This window comes from Notolabrus celidotus, chromosome 24 (assembly GCF_009762535.1).
Source record: "Notolabrus celidotus isolate fNotCel1 chromosome 24, fNotCel1.pri, whole genome shotgun sequence".
Classification (NCBI taxonomy): Eukaryota; Metazoa; Chordata; class Actinopteri; order Labriformes; family Labridae; genus Notolabrus; species Notolabrus celidotus.
The window spans coordinates 8,162,931-8,178,355 of NC_048295.1; the positions used below are offsets into that span (position 1 = coordinate 8,162,931).

The following is a 15,425-nucleotide window of genomic DNA, read 5'->3' on the forward strand; positions in this document are numbered from 1 at the left end:
TTCCCCTTGTAAAAGCTGTGCATATACAGTATTTAACTAAAGGGAAATAGCATGTTTGAAAAAAGTCCTAGAATCTATTTTTCTCATCACACACTCCTACCAGAGAGATGTTTTTTTGTAAGAGTGATTTATTTTTTTTAAATGACAATGATACAGACAACATGAAAGCACAGAGAGGGAGGAAGGAGGGAGGGAGGCTGAAATCATCCAACACATGGATATTGCATGGTGGGGGGGTTGAAGGGCAAGCAAGAGTACCAAATGGAGTAAAAGATATCGTATCAAAAATTTCAATTTTTTCATATATATATTTATATAGGACTAATAATTCTCTTTAACTATGCAAAGCAAGGAATGCCCTTTTTTCCATTTATCTTGAGCCGTGGCTTTCCCTACTAGAGCAAACTTATTCATCAAAAAAAAAAGACTGGACACGGTTTTTGGGAGTTTGGGCGGGGGGCATTTTGATGCGTCCTGGAGTCCTGTCCGATGTGGCGTTTGAGTCTCAGTGTAGCGCGTTCGGGCGTGTCCATGGGGTTTGGATCCAGCCTTAGCGTGAAAAGGTCTTGCCACTAGAAAAATCAAAGAAAGACACATTAGAAGTCACAAAAAAACAAGCATTTGTTTTCCAAAATACCTACACACCTTAAAGACTTTATGTTGCTCTTTATTTTCTTCTGAGTTGACCGACAACACATTAAACAAACAATAACATGAGAATAACTTAGCTCTGGAGGTGCAGGTAGGAGCCAGGCTTGCCTTTTCCCCCCTTTACCAGCCTTTATGCTAAGCTAAGCTAAACAAAGTGGTTGCTAGCTTCAGTACATTTTTACAGCACTGGCCCAAGTGAGGTATCATTCTTCTCGTCTTACTTTCAGGAAGAAACCTAATAGGTTTGTTTTTAATACATTGGTCTTTATTAGTGAAGTAAAACCAAATACTTGAAACTGTAACAATGGATCTGAACTTAGTGGTGTGGCTGAAACATCTAAAAAAAACTGAATGTTCTCACTTGCTGTGCTGGATTTCTCTTTTATATCTACTTCATGACTTTGATTAATAAAATAAGCCAAAACAAAAGCCCCCCTCCAATTCAGATCTGTACACCATGTAATTCCTGGCTAAAAGTATACTCCAGTTCTTTTCACACAAGGATTCATGTGAATCATTTAAATATTGTGACGATGACAGCTGTTGTGGGTTCCCATCCTCTTCCAGGTACACATTAACCACAGAACAAAGACTCTCTGTTCTCTGAGAGCTTATTTATTCCTATTATTTCAGAGCCAAAAGGGTGAAAAAGCCTGTATGTGCAACCGTTATGAGGTTTTTTAAAAAGTCGAAGCCTGTAAAAATTCCTTTCCTGACTCACTGCAAACACTGCAAAAACAGTCCGGGCAAACACAGCCACACACCTCGAAACCTCTAAAACATACACAGGTGCAGACTGCAGGCGGCTCCCAGAGAGGGAAGAAAATAATCCTATCATGGGAAATGTAGTCAAAGTTTATCTTATCTTATCTTTATCTTCATCTGCAAAAAATACTCAAAGTCAATATTGAAAGCAGTCAAACAGAAGAAGAGGAGGCTTAAAAGATTGTTATTGTGGATATATTCAATTGGGAAGATTGTGTCATCTGTTTTTAACTGTCTTTACTTATAACCAGGATAACATTTTTCCTCTAATATTATAAGTTAGTATTAAAACATTTGAGCACTGTTATAAAAACTAGGAGTTGAGAAGAGGAGGCTACTTACCTCATGGTCTTCATCTCCTTCTTCTCGGCGTCAGGTCGAGCACGGTTCAGCACCTTGAGGAAATCTGACGTCTTGGCCCTCATACGTGTGTGAATGTAGGCCTGTGGGAAAGAAAAAACACTACATGTGAGGGGATTCTCGCTTTCAAAAGCCCTCAACTTATCTTCAACAAATCGGAACAAATTGATGATGAGATTCTTTTGTTCTTTCAACAGCGCAAGTGTCGACATCGTTTAGAATTTCCTTTAAAGAAAAGTGAGCGGTCAACATCTTGTGACATGTGCAGCATTTTAAACACAGTGCACAGCAGCTGGGGACAGAAGTGAACACTCCAATGTGTAATCCCCACACTGTCATCTGCTCATAAATCCATTCACTGTGTCACCCACGCAGACTCCCTGCTGTCTGATGCCGACACATCCACTCCCATTATCTCAAACATCAACGAAATCACAGAGAAGTTTCTGAAATGTTAGTCATGTAAAAAATGGCTTTGATTAGAGCTTACAGTCCCATTAGAGGAACCATTCAAGGTATGCATCAATTTCACAGTGTACACTAACGCCCACGCACGACTCTGAAGAAACCTGTATGATGACTGAGGGTGGCAGAGCGAGCTGTCATCAGGTGGGGACCTTTGTTTGAAGTCACAGACAGAACTGGACTTTCTATTGTGAAGAAGGTACGAAGATGACAATCACAGAGAAGGACTTAATGGTGAGTTTGCAGCCTGTGTTTAAAACAGACTTTCCGCTTGTTGGACAGGTGCATTGCTAACATTCAAGGATGTACGGTTGACCCCAAAGTGCAAAACTGGGATGAGAACTAACAGCAAAGTGAAGATTTGTTTGAAAAACTGTGAATAAAAAACAGAACAGAAACTGGACCCTGTCTGAGCTGAACTGACCTTGGAGCACTTTATGTGGTAGTGCAGGTAGTCCCTGAAGGTGTGGATGAGGTTGATGGTGTTGTCTCTGGCATTGGCATTGGTGTGACGTGGGAACAACACTGCAAACATTTTGCACAAACATTAATATCAACTCATCTTGATGTAACAGTCCATAACTCAGGTCAAAGAAGGTCTCAGGTGGCGTTTTCATGAACTGACCGAAGGTGATGTAGCCAATATTATCCCCGACGGCGGCGTCTGTGTCCTTCAGCTCCAGAGGGGGCTCCCTGTGGCTGAACAGCACCTGGGGGGCCGTGTGGCTGGCTCGCCGACCCTCTTTGAACTCCTACAGAAGCACACAAAGCAAACAATGACAGTATCAGTTTCTGTATGTTAATTGCCTTTGTTAAATCAAGAGAAGAGGTGCATTACTGTCCATTCAGCTGTGTTTACACATATATTCATTATATTAATGTTACACTACACACAAAATAAACAGAAACACTTCCTGTTTGTATTAGTTATATACATTTTTGAGTTTTAGTGTAAAGATTCTAACATATATTACTTGTTTGAGGAAATTTTCCAAACATATCTGTGAAGTTAGCTTAATGTTAGTCAAAACGTTAGCTAAAAATGTTAGCTTAATGCTTAAAAATTAAAAAACTAAATATGGAGGAAATATGAACTATTCTGCCCTTATAACAAACATTACTTATGCATTCTAGCTCTGTTAATGTTAGCCTGTTAGCTTATTAGTAAGAAAAAAAATAATAGCTCAACCTGAGGACACATTTTGTTGGTTAAAAACATCCTTTAAATTGAGAAAACTAAAAAGGAAAACACTATTCAACCCTTATTTATACATTATTTATGAATTCAAGTTCTTGAAATGTTAGCGTGTTAGCTTATTTAGAAAAAAAACATCTTAATAGCAAAAACGTTTTTATGGACAAATAAGAAAAGGGAGAACATACTAGACATGTGATTTATACATTACTTTAGTATTCAAGTTAATATTTGCTTCTGTAGTTAGCAGCAGACTTCTTAAGCTAATGTAAGCTAATGTCTTTTGGTCCACATTCTCAGATAGTTATCCTCATTTCATACCACATACCTTAGCAAAATTACATGAACTACACATCAGTCAATCTTAAAAATCTAGTGAACCTGTCAATCCATCTTGGGAATGCTAACAGATTTCTCAAAGACCCTAATTGCTAGCTTTGTGGTCCCACCCTGCAAAATGAGTATTTGAATTGTGCAACATTAGCGAGACAAACAACGCTTTGAACACTAATTCTTCACACACCTTACTGTTTTATACCTAAAAGGCTCTCTTCAATATTTTCACCTCCATCTGAATTATTCTAACAAGACTGTAAATAACATTTACACCCTTCTTTTCTAATCCCTCCTACTTTATCTTGTTCTTGTATTTTAGATTACTTAGAATTGTTCTCGTTGTTGCTCAAACTAACAAATGTACTCAATGACTGCCTTTCATCCTCCTCATCCTCACACTCACCTGCATGAACACTTTGCCGATGATGACATCGTCATCGTCTTTGAACACTGTGCTGAACACCACCGTCACTCTGTCTTTCTTGGCCTCCAGATACCTGAGAAAGACGAGACGAGTGAGAGGTTAAAGACCTCCAGAGGGACCAGGATTAACACAAACCCGACAGGGTAATCCTCCTCAGAGACACAGCTCACAAAAAAAAAAGCCAACTTCAAGTTTAAACTACTGAACGACAGAAAGGAGACGTCTGACGCTGAACGTACATGGACTCGTCGTCTCTGTAGTGGACCACGGCCCTCTTCTCGCCCTCTTTGCCCTCTTCCTGGAACTTGAAGTACTTTTCGAACACGGAGGCGAAGCAGTTCCTCTTGAGCATGCCCGCCTGGTGGACCACATCATCTTTGTTGGAGGGTAGAGCGTCCAGGTCGTAGAGGAGGGACACATTGTAGCCTGGGAGGAAAAGAAAACCATTATAGAACGTGAAAAACATGCAAACACTGTGTGGGAAGGGGGTCTTCGGGTCCTCCTTTAGCACTAAAATTTCTGTCCCTGCATTCTGATTTGAGTTTTTATGCACAATTTGAGTTGAAGGGACATGGGGAGGTAGAGCGTACAGCCTGGAGGTAGAGCAGGAGTGAGCTCTAGCACAGGCAGGCTTCTCCCCCCCTGGCTCTGCCCTCCTTGTTCTCCTTCTAGCATCTCTCTTTTCCTCCACTCCTTAAGTTAAGAAGGGTTAAGAAGTGACCTTAATTTCATCATCTAAGACTCCAGATTTGATTCACAAAGGGGAGAAGACAAAGTTTCACAACCTGACATATTGCACTGTGAAAAAAAAACTAGAAATGAGGAACTAAGTTGAGTTTAAAACCTTTGTTTTTGCTTCATTAGTCCACTAAAAGCAAAGGCGGCTATTTCAGTCAGTAAAAAAAATCTAATCTAAAAGGAGAGAGGGACTTACCAGACTCTGGTGAAACCAGGAAGTTCTCATAGACCCTCTTGAGCAGCTGAAATGAAAAACAAAGCTTTTAGTGTGATGAGACTTCACAGAGAAAAAACACAACACAAAGAGGAAATAAAAGAGTCTTGTTTATAAATCAGACACTTAAGATGAGGCATGTTTTGATATACAAGTAGAAAAAGGCTTCCCAGAGTCCTCAAGAGATTTAAATGTTTTCAAACAGGCACTTTCAAAGCCACCCTTTGATTATCAGAGCTGTGGACGCCTCGGTCTCGTAGCCTGCGGGGGAATCCTTCAGAGACAAAGCAGGTGATTTAAGAGATGGGAAGAAACGCTACTAAACGTGGAGCCAGACGGCTAAACAAACTCACAGCACAACAAAGGACAGGAAAGGAGGTGTGTGTGACTGAGAGGTTTGATTCTCTACATGGGGGCCTCTGTAATGGATACCTGTCACTGTGGAATGAACTGGGCGGCAGGAATATGAAAAACACTCAAAAGTCAACAAAGATTTGTTTTTTTGTAATCTGTGCAGAATTTGATCAGAGATAAGAGTGTGTGAGGGTAAACCAGTGTTAACACAGCTCTCCAAATAGACGTTTCACAGCCACACTGTGACACTGCCGATCCATTCATCCATCCCTCCGCTTCTGAGCGTAAGAGAACAAATAGGGAAGTCGGCTGGACCTGGACGGCAGCCAAGACATCCTCACACACACGCACACGCACACACACACACACACACACACACACACACACACACAGTGGCTGCTTCTCGCAGTCAGCACTTCCTCGCCTGGAGTGAGTCACACACACTCGCTTCCTGTTTCGAGCAGAGGCCTCGGCAGCTGCTTTTTTCCTTACATGGCAACAGAGCTCTGCTAGTGGAGGTGTGTGTGTGTGTGTGTGTGTGTGTGTCTCTGTGTGTGTGTGTGTGTGTGTCTGTGTGTGTGTGTGTGTGTGTGTGTGTGTGTGTGTGTGTGTGTGTGTGTGTGTGTGTGTGTGTAGATAACTATCAGAGGCTCATTCAGTGTTCTCCTGGATTCATCAGCACAGTGTTTTCATTGTTGCAGGCATGCTTGTTTGCATGGAAATTAAAAGTTTGACTTGAAAATGATCACAAGAACATGGTGTTATAAACTTTTTTGTCACACTGAAGGAAAGGTGCTTTCACAAAGGTGCATTTGCATTCTTTAAAAGTCTTTACACGTCCATTCAAGGACCTAAAAGACACAGACACGTCAGCACTGGATAATTTAAAGCATGATCTTGCAGCACCCTGGTTTGTGTTAGTTCATTAAAGGTATGCAGGAGTTGAGGAATGTGAAAGTGAGGGTTTCAGTTTGAGTCTGGGGGGCCCTGTTTCTGTCCAGGCAGGCACAGAGACGCACTTTCTTTTCTTTACGTCATACCTCGTCAGCTCCATGCTCCTGCAGCTCCTTGTAGAACTTCAGCGAGATGCTGACCATCACTTTGGTCTTGTCCCCATTGGGGTTGGAGATGTGGTACAAGACGCCATCGAAGTCTGCATCACAGAATGAGAAATGTTAAAGCATGCAGGGAATTCATGAGGCACGAGCTCCTGATTCACATTTTGCACTTAAAAAGAAACGATACTCAACAGTGACCTCGATTCATGCAATGACAAAAGGCTGTTTCAGATTTCACATTTGAGATGCAATACTCTGCGTCACTTGGCAGGGCTTATTCTGCGCAACAGGTTGATTGCATAACAGAAACATAACTCGCCTGTGATGCAGAAGTGGACAGAGCTAAAAAACCTCTTTCCAAAAATAGCTCAATATCTCATTTGACCAATCAAGAGCAGCAACTAAGCAGAACTATGTGACGGGACCCAAACAAGGACATTTCAACTCATCATATTAAGTTATCATGTTAAGTCTCACCTGCGAATGTCACATCCACAGCTTCTGGCTTGGTTCTGCAGGGAAAAACAGAGAAGATGAGATACAAGGAAAATAGTCATTTATGTCAAGCCTACCAACTCACATATATTTCACACTGGTCCCTGCATCTCAGTTTAAAAAAGGAAAATGATGCTTTTCTTGATTAAATATGAAAATAAGTTAAATATCTGCTGGTATCTTAGTCATTATAGGGCTAGAGTGCAATTTTAAAGACTTTATTTTGGGTTAAAAGAATAATAACAAGTATTCATGGTTGCATTTTAAGCTTATACAGTCTATTTTACTTCATTTAAACGGTTAGCATTCTATCTATGATATGTCCCCACATACACAGTTATATTCTACAGTGTTTTTGTCCACTTTTTACATTATGTCATGCTTCTTTATGCAGTCAGACTCTATTTTGAGCAGGAACAGTAGTAACTACTTCTTTAAAAAGGCAGATGCTGCAGCAGCCTGTCCAAAGTGCATTCTCTGCATGATCCAAGGAGAAGCTGCTGCAGCCTCTGCACAGACTTGACTCAGATTAGCGACAGGAATGCGGAAGTGGCTGACAAGTAGACGCTGCCTGCAAATAAATGAGTTAAAAACACACATATGAGGGGAATAGAATCTAATTATAATGTGATACAGTGTGGTTAACGGCTTGGGATGCAATAAAGCTTTTTAAATTGACTAAAATACATGTTTAGTGAAGTTATTGTGGTTTTGTATGTGGTGACGTCAGGCTTCAGGGGACTCTAGACAACGAAAAAAAACTTAAGTAAATAAATAAATAAAAGCAAATAATCAAAAATAAATGATGCAACAATAGAATAGTATTAAATTAAAATGAGTCTGAAATAAATACAAATAAAAAAGATTAAAATGCAAGCCATACATATTAGCTAGTTTGAGCCTCTGCAGCCTTAAATATATTCATTAATCTGTTTTATTTAGGGTCCAGCAGGTCTATGGTAGCTGATTTATGTAATCTAATTTATTATTTTCCTTCCTTAGGCTTTAAAAGAACAATCAGAGGGGGTAAAACAGACTGGGTTTAGACATTCTGTCCCATACTGACCGTGCAGACACACCCCAGCTTCAGGCAGACCAGTCACGGCGGATCAGCAAGTTAATTTAGCTCTCCCCTTTTTTTTTTATCATTTTCGCATCAAATGCAACAACCTAGCTGACGTGTGCATTTCTGCAAATGGTTTTCAGTCTCAATCAAAGCCCCCTCTGCAGAATCGAATGTGTACATATTTATTAAATCCGCGAAGGGGAGGCTAGCTGACGTTAGCATTGTTAGCCAGGTGTAACGATGATTTTCTCACCCGTTTGAAGCTCCGTCGAACTTCAACGACAGCGTCTCTTCTATGATGCGGTTATTGATTTCTAACAGGATCATCGCGGACGCCGGTGTCGAGGAAAAAGGGGGGAATGATCGGTGCTATTTGGTGGGATTAACCTCTTTGTGTCAAATTCGGCTAATTTTTTCCTCCCTTGACAGACCAAACCGCTTCCGTCGAGGCTCCTTCCGCCTGGCACTTCCGCGTTTTTTACACTCAGGACCCCAAATAATGAGAGTGCCCACTATGATGCCTGTCATAAATTCGTAGTGCGCATCATATTGAGTGTTTGGGCAGGTCAAGACTCCTTGTATGGAGTTTGTCAAATTAAATAAACGTCGATATCCAAAATCAAGATCACTGTGATTGTTTTCTGGCTTCGATTAAGTTTATTATGTCTACTTCACTCGAAATGTGCTATAATAGACAGATGAAGCCTGACCATCAAATGATTTATTTTATATGTCAGAATCAGAATCAGAAGTACTTTGTTGATCCCCTAGTGGAAATTGCTTTTTAGTTTACAGTTACTCCCATTTAAAGAAAGTGTTAAAAATATAGGAAAAATACAAAATAGAGGCAAAGGTGTCATATATGGGATTTTGCCAAATACTGACATGAATTATAGGTATTGCACAGAGGTAATTATTGCACATGTTATTAGTTTGCACATGTAATTATTGCTTGAACCAAAGAGTCTAGAGTAAACCTAGTGACACTCAGAGTGATGTACTTCAGATTTACTACTTTATAAGCCCTGCAATTATGAACAAGTTTCTTCTCTTCTAGTCAAATATATGAGGGGAAACAAAGACAGAAACTACATAGTTGTTCTTTCACAGGACTGACTCGTAAAACAAGTACAACACAGTTTGATAACAAGGTATGTTAAAATAATAGTAATGAGTGTACATGCTGTCACCACCACGACAACACAGGATCGTTTAACTGATGTATGTGTGTTAAAAATCACCAGATCATCAGAAAAACAACATATTCATGAAGTCTGTGTTTTTGGAGCAGCACATGAGGGACACCAGCAGAACAGGCTCCTGATTTTTGAAGTTTTCCTTCACTTCAATTCTATCATGTAAATAAATGTGTTTGCATCCTCCTTCTCCGGAAGCACTGAAAACTTGCAGGGATTCCCTTCAGTTTACATCATAACCTCAGAAACAATCACTCAGTACAGTGGTTGAATTTGCATGTAGTGTTCAGGACCTCTAACCTGACATTGACAGCCTCCCTGCGGCAAAGGAAAATATTTTCTCTTGTCTTTAGAAGGTTGAAAGACAATCTTGATGTCAATCAGGTCATTTCAGAGAACTGGCCTCTGTCTCAGCTTCCAAGAAGGTACATGTCTGTGCCAAGTTTCAGATTATTGTTTGCATGCTTTGTTGAGTGAAATGCAAGATGAAGAAGAGTGTGGCATGCTGGTGAGGGTTCCTGAGGAACTGTGAGGCTCTGCTGAGTGATACAGAGTTAACAATCACCATCAGGGAATTTGTGGCATAGGGATTCAAATCCTTTTTTGAACTTTCTTTTGTTCTGATTATTTCAAAGAATATGTAATTTGCAGATTTGCAGTAATTTCAGCCTTATCTTTGGAGCATTGCATCAACGTGTGTAATATTTCCCCTCTATGGCTGCATATTTAGACTTATTTGCAGACATGTTAAAGCATTTTTTATACAGCTGATTTAAAATGCTTCAGAAATATGTGTTGAGGAAAACTGAGTATTAGGCTAGGCCTTTATATTGTGAATAATGTGAATAATGCTTCATTTTAGATTTGAACTTGAGCATTACAACAAAAGAAGGGCTGGAAATAGGTCAAGAAAATACAAAAGCATTGATATTGACTCTATTCTGAGTCTCTCTCCCACACACACACATTCACAGACAAACACATTGTTGAGCATGACCGTGTTTACCAAAGTCAGCAGGAACTAAAAACAGGCCTGTCCTGTTGAGACTGTCATGTGTCCTCCTGATGGAAGCTGAAGTGACAGATGTGGAGACATTATGTGTCTGGACAGCTGCAGCTATGAGGCAACACATTGCCATGATAATTGTAGATCTTAGCTGTCATGACCTTAGATGAGGTGATTTATGGAGGCAGAGGTGAAGTGAGGGGAGAGATGGAGAGGAGGAATGTGTTGGTGAGGAGGCCCCTCTCTAGCACTCACCTGTGGGCTCCATCCTCTGACATTTCTGACTTTTGCTTCATCAGTAGCTGGACATTTGGCTTAAGGGAAAGAAATAAAAATTGATGCATCAATGTGGGAATATATGAGGGGAATGATACTGGACTTTTGCAACAACAAAAGTGAGAACAAAATGTTTCACTTCCAGAAAGTGTCACAGCTGCAGGGTGGTAAAACACCTTACCACACAGCGGAGGTTACACCATGACAAACAGAACACACCTCATGTGGGCACATTTTTCAACTCTTCAACCCGTCCGAGCTACTAAGTTCTTTAGCTTTCTGCTTGTCAAAAAAAAAAAAATAGAAAATGTACATCTACCAAAAATAAAAAGTAGAGGGCAGCTGTTTTTTGGTTACATGTTGCATTAAATTACAATAAAACTTCCATTGCAAAGAAAGTATGACATGCATGAGCTGTGACACATGCATGTGCTGTAACACACTGAGGATGCAAACAGGACATTGGGTCAACTCCATGAAGAAAAGAAATCCACTTAAGAGGATGAGTCTCGACACAGACTCATTTTGGTGTTTGCCATCTTTTTAAAACCATACAGCCGGGCAGAAGGTGAGTCTTATTTACTTCTCGCAGGGGAAGGGATGGTACTTTGAGTAGAGTGTTTATTCTCATGTGTAAATTAGTCAATTTAGGAAGTTGTATCAAAGTTATTTTATTTTATTCTAAAAAGGACACTTCAAATCAAAAGACAATTTAAAAATAGCAATATGGTAGGGGAAGTGAGGGGTGCCAGCCTCTCATCACAGCGATCATGGCCAACAGGGGTACAAACTATTGTGTCCACCAGCAGCCGGCAACCACCTCACTACAGGAGAAACAACAAAAGTATTAAACACAGAAAAGCAAATAAACCAGTTGGTTAAGTTTTAAAATGCATTAAGGTGAATACATTCACATAGGCAAAAATATCTCCACAGCTCAGCAACGAATTAATAATATTTGAAAAAGACAAACCTTAGCAAACCAGACACCAGATCACATGAGGCAGACCAGCAGACAGGGGGCTATTTCAAGACAAATTAAACTTTGTTACATTCAAGTAAATGAAAAATGACTTACAACAGGCTTGGATTAATCATTTTGATACATAACCTACCTCAGCACACAGAACATGTGGCAACCAGCAAGCAGCCAGGACGAAAAGGAAGCCATGCTGCCACAGGTGCTTTATATATGGCTCAGCTAATTAAGGGGCTGGACCAGGGGAGGGGTGGACTTACTTTCAAGAGGCTGCATTTAAGGCCAACAATGAAAAACCAAGACTAGAACCACTGCTCCCACTACACATGCATGAGAGCATCAGAATAACCTTATTGTGTTTGTATGAATGTAAATGAATACCCTGAATATGAAGTGAATAATGAGGGAATGTTAGTTTTTGTCTTGTCTGCTTGTTGGTCCTTTACTTGAGGCGTGAAGACTTGAACTTGTTGTTGGGTCAGTTAGATTGTTTCTTGTTCATTATTCGCCAACCCTCAGTTCCCCCCTCTTGCCACATTAGCATAAAAAACACTGAACTTTAGGGAGAAATTGCAGAAAAACTAACACTGATATAGTTAACTCTCTGAATATCTCTTCTATATTTGCGAGGCTCTTCAGATTGTCTAGTGCACTATTTGTGCGAACATGTCTTTAAGCCTCCTGCATGTTTAAGAGAAGCTGCTGTAAAAGCTGTGTTTGCACTGCTGTGACCATGTACTAGCTCCAGTCTGTTATCCCCCCAGTCATGTCATTCACCGCCATCTTCGATGAAGATTTCTGGGAGAGTCTGAATGAAACCGTCCACAAAAATCAAACACCCTACGTTGTGGATCCAAAGACGTTACCATGCGAGACCAAACCTCTGGGTCCTACAGCAGCTACAGCCCTGTGTATCATTCTCTTTTGCATCTTTCTACTTGCAATACCAGGGAACCTGTTAGTTGGGTGGGTGATCGGCACCAGCAAGCAGAAGCTGACGCCATCAGACGTGTATTTGTTTCACCTGACAGTGGCAGATGGTTTGTTGGCGCTAACTCTCCCCTTCTGGGCTGTAGCTCTCGTCCAAGGATGGGTGTTTGGAGACTTTATATGCAAGTTCCTAAACCTCATCACTGAAGCCAACTTCTACACCAGCATCCTCTTCCTGGCATGCATCAGCGTCGATCGCTATCTTGTGATCGTGCACGCTGGTGAGAGTTTGCAAAGTCGTCAGAGGGTGTGCAGCTGGCTCCTCTGTGCAGGAGTCTGGGCCCTTGGTTCGGCTCTGGCTCTTCCTGCACTGTTCTACGAGGCATCCAAGCTAGACGCCGACTCCTGGAGAATGGCTTGCTTTGAAAACTTTGACCTTGGCAGCGCCTCTTCTTGGAGGGTCGCCACACGTGGGTTCCGCCATATTTTTGGCTTTTTCCTCCCTCTTACTGTCATGGTGACCTGCTACATCATCACCATCACAAGGCTGCTGCGCACACGAGGTTTCCAGAAGCACCGCGCCATGAAGGTGATCATAGTCGTGGTGATTGTGTTCCTCCTGTGCTGGACGCCATACCACATCACCATGATGGTGGACACGCTCCTGAGGGCAGAGGTGATACCGTACAACTGTGCCATGAGGAGGTCGGTGAACCTCGCTCTGGATATAACCAACAGTTTAGCACTTCTCCACAGCTGCATCAACCCCGTGCTGTACGCCTTTGTGGGAGAGAAGTTCAGGAGCAGGATGGTGATGCTGCTTCAGAGGAAAGCCAGACAGGAGAGGATGTCGGGGTCAAAGTTCAGCAGGTCGACGTCTCAGACATCAGAGGGCAAAGGAGCGGTTCTCTGAACTCATTGTGCAACATATTTTTAAGGCTTTTTGAATGAATCAGTCAACACTCATCCTCAAGGGAACATGAATATTTCCAGCTAACTTTTGTGTCATCTATTCAAAAGCTGTAAGAGTATCTTTAATCAAAACTATTGACAGCAGTAGGAGGGATCTTAAAAGTGAGTGGGATTATCCTCTGGGGATCATGAATGTCAACTTGTCTGCCTCATGTTTACATAGCAGTCATTCTAGTTTACATGGTGCGCTGCTGCCATCTTCTGGATGTTTCTTTGTCTGCACTCACTCTTTAAAATCTCTCAGATTCCCAGACTTGGAGAAAATGTTGTTCTCTTTTATTAAAAATGCCCATTTCCTTTCTGTCTATCAACTATCTAAGTTTTTACTGTAATAGTGCAGAAAATGCTCAATCATTTCAAAATAAATGGCTTTGTAACTTTCATTTGACTCACTGGTTGTATCTTGTTGAGCTGTTCTTCCATAAACAGCTTTTTATTATCAACTAGTCCTCTTAATGCATGAATCTGTAAAATAGACACTCATGAACATCTCATATTCAACTCCACAATTAAGGAGAAGGGGTCAAGTTAAATAAAGAAACATATTATCACTGACATGTAGATTTAATTTAAGACAAATTCTATTTGTCATACTTACCATAAACACTTTGCAGGAATAACAGGCTGATTGGTTATCATTGTGAGAGCAGTCTTTGCTGTGTTTAGGTTCCCATACCTGAGTTAAGTAGATCAAAATTAATATAAGCAATAAATTAATTCAAACAATTTAATAATGTGCTTTTAATGTCTTTGCTTCCTTGTCTTGGTTTGAGCTTCAAGGTCACCTGAAACTGGATTCTTTAATTCGATTGGATGATTTTAAAACTAGGATCAAGGATCATCTGATCAGCTTGTGCTCATGTTTTTAGAGCTGAACACTGCTCATTTATAAACTGATGTATTAGTTACTTGTTACTTTATGTTTTGTCTTGTTCTCTTTTTGAAACTTTTTATGCTGCTGCCTTTGCCAGGACTCCCTTGTAAGTTCAGCAGATACAGTAATACAAGAACCCTGTATGTTTGCATAGAAGTTATGGGCATATTGCTAGCTTTGCAGGTGTTTGGATTCTAAGCACAGGAGAAATAGTAAGCCTGACATACAGATGACACAAGAGTTCATCCTAAAGGGAACATGAATATTTTCAGCAAACTTGAAGCTGTAAGAGTATCTTTAATCAAAAGTACAGACAGTAGTAGAAAGGGATCTTAAAATTGAGTTGGATTATCCTCTGGGGATCATGAATATTTCATCCATACATTTTCCATCAGCTTGTCTTCCTCATGTTTACATATCAGTCATTCTAGTTTACATGGTGCGCTGCTGCCATCTTCTGGATGTTTCTTTGTCTGCACTCACTCTTTAAAATCTTTCAGATTCACAGACTTGGAGAAAATGTTGTTCTCTTTTATTAAAAATGCCCATTTCCTTTCTGTCTATCAACTATCTAAGTTTTTACTGTAATAGTGCAGAAAATGCTCAATCATTTCAAAATAAATGGCTTTGTAACCTTCATTTGACTCACTGGTTGTATCTTGTTGAGCTATTCTTCCATAAACAGCTTTTTATTATCAACTAGTCCTCTTAATGCATGAATCTGTAAAATAGACACTCATGAACATCTCATATTCAACTCCACAATTAAGGAGAAGGGGTCAAGTTAAATAAAGAAACATATTATCACTGACATGTAGATTTAATTTAAGACAAATTCTATTTGTCATACTTACCATAAACACTTTGCAGGAATAACAGGCTGATTGGTTATCATTGTGAGAGCAGTCTTTGCTGTGTTTAGGTTCCCATACCTGAGTTAAGTAGATCAAAATTAATATAAGCAATACATTTATTCAAACAATTTAATAATGTGCTTTTAATGTCTTTGCTTCCTTGTCTTGGTTTGAGCTTCAAGGTCACCTGAAACTGGATTCTTTAATTTGATTGGAT

At 40.4% G+C, this 15,425-nt stretch overlaps 2 protein-coding genes across 2 annotated transcripts; one reads left to right on the top strand and one right to left on the bottom strand.

Annotated features, from left to right (window-relative positions):
- Positions 1–108: 108 nt before the first annotated feature.
- Positions 109–8,608, bottom strand: arpc2 (actin related protein 2/3 complex, subunit 2). Its single transcript, XM_034677738.1, has 10 exons — positions 8,375–8,608; positions 7,038–7,072; positions 6,543–6,655; positions 5,131–5,176; positions 4,436–4,622; positions 4,176–4,269; positions 2,867–2,993; positions 2,666–2,766; positions 1,759–1,859; positions 109–572 (listed from the first exon to the last, which is right to left on the bottom strand). Exons 1-10 carry the CDS (start codon positions 8,446–8,448, stop codon positions 551–553), a joined length of 900 nt encoding a protein of 299 aa, XP_034533629.1. The 5' UTR covers positions 8,449–8,608; the 3' UTR covers positions 109–550.
- A 2,428-nt stretch (positions 8,609–11,036) lies between these two features.
- LOC117808176 (C-X-C chemokine receptor type 2-like) lies at positions 11,037–13,863 on the top strand. The gene is given in 4 exon segments (XM_034677737.1): positions 11,037–11,167; positions 12,343–12,788; positions 12,790–12,862; positions 12,865–13,863. Coding segments are annotated over 3 exon segments (1,074 nt in total). The 5' UTR covers positions 11,037–11,167; positions 12,343–12,344; the 3' UTR covers positions 13,422–13,863.
- The last annotated feature ends 1,562 nt before the right edge of the window (positions 13,864–15,425 follow it).

What these genes read in the sequence shown, in the direction of transcription:
- arpc2 (XM_034677738.1), bottom strand. Translation starts at nt 8,448, where the DNA reads ATGATCCTGTTAGAAATCAATAACCGCATCATAGAAGAGACGCTGTCG. An exon ending in TATTGGCTACATCACCTTCG is followed by an intron (nt 2,767 to 2,866) that starts GTCAGTTCATGA and finishes AAATGTTTGCAG; the next exon opens with TGTTGTTCCCACGTCACACC. An exon ending in ACCACATAAAGTGCTCCAAG is followed by an intron (nt 1,860 to 2,665) that starts GTCAGTTCAGCT and finishes TCTTTCCCACAG; the next exon opens with GCCTACATTCACACACGTAT.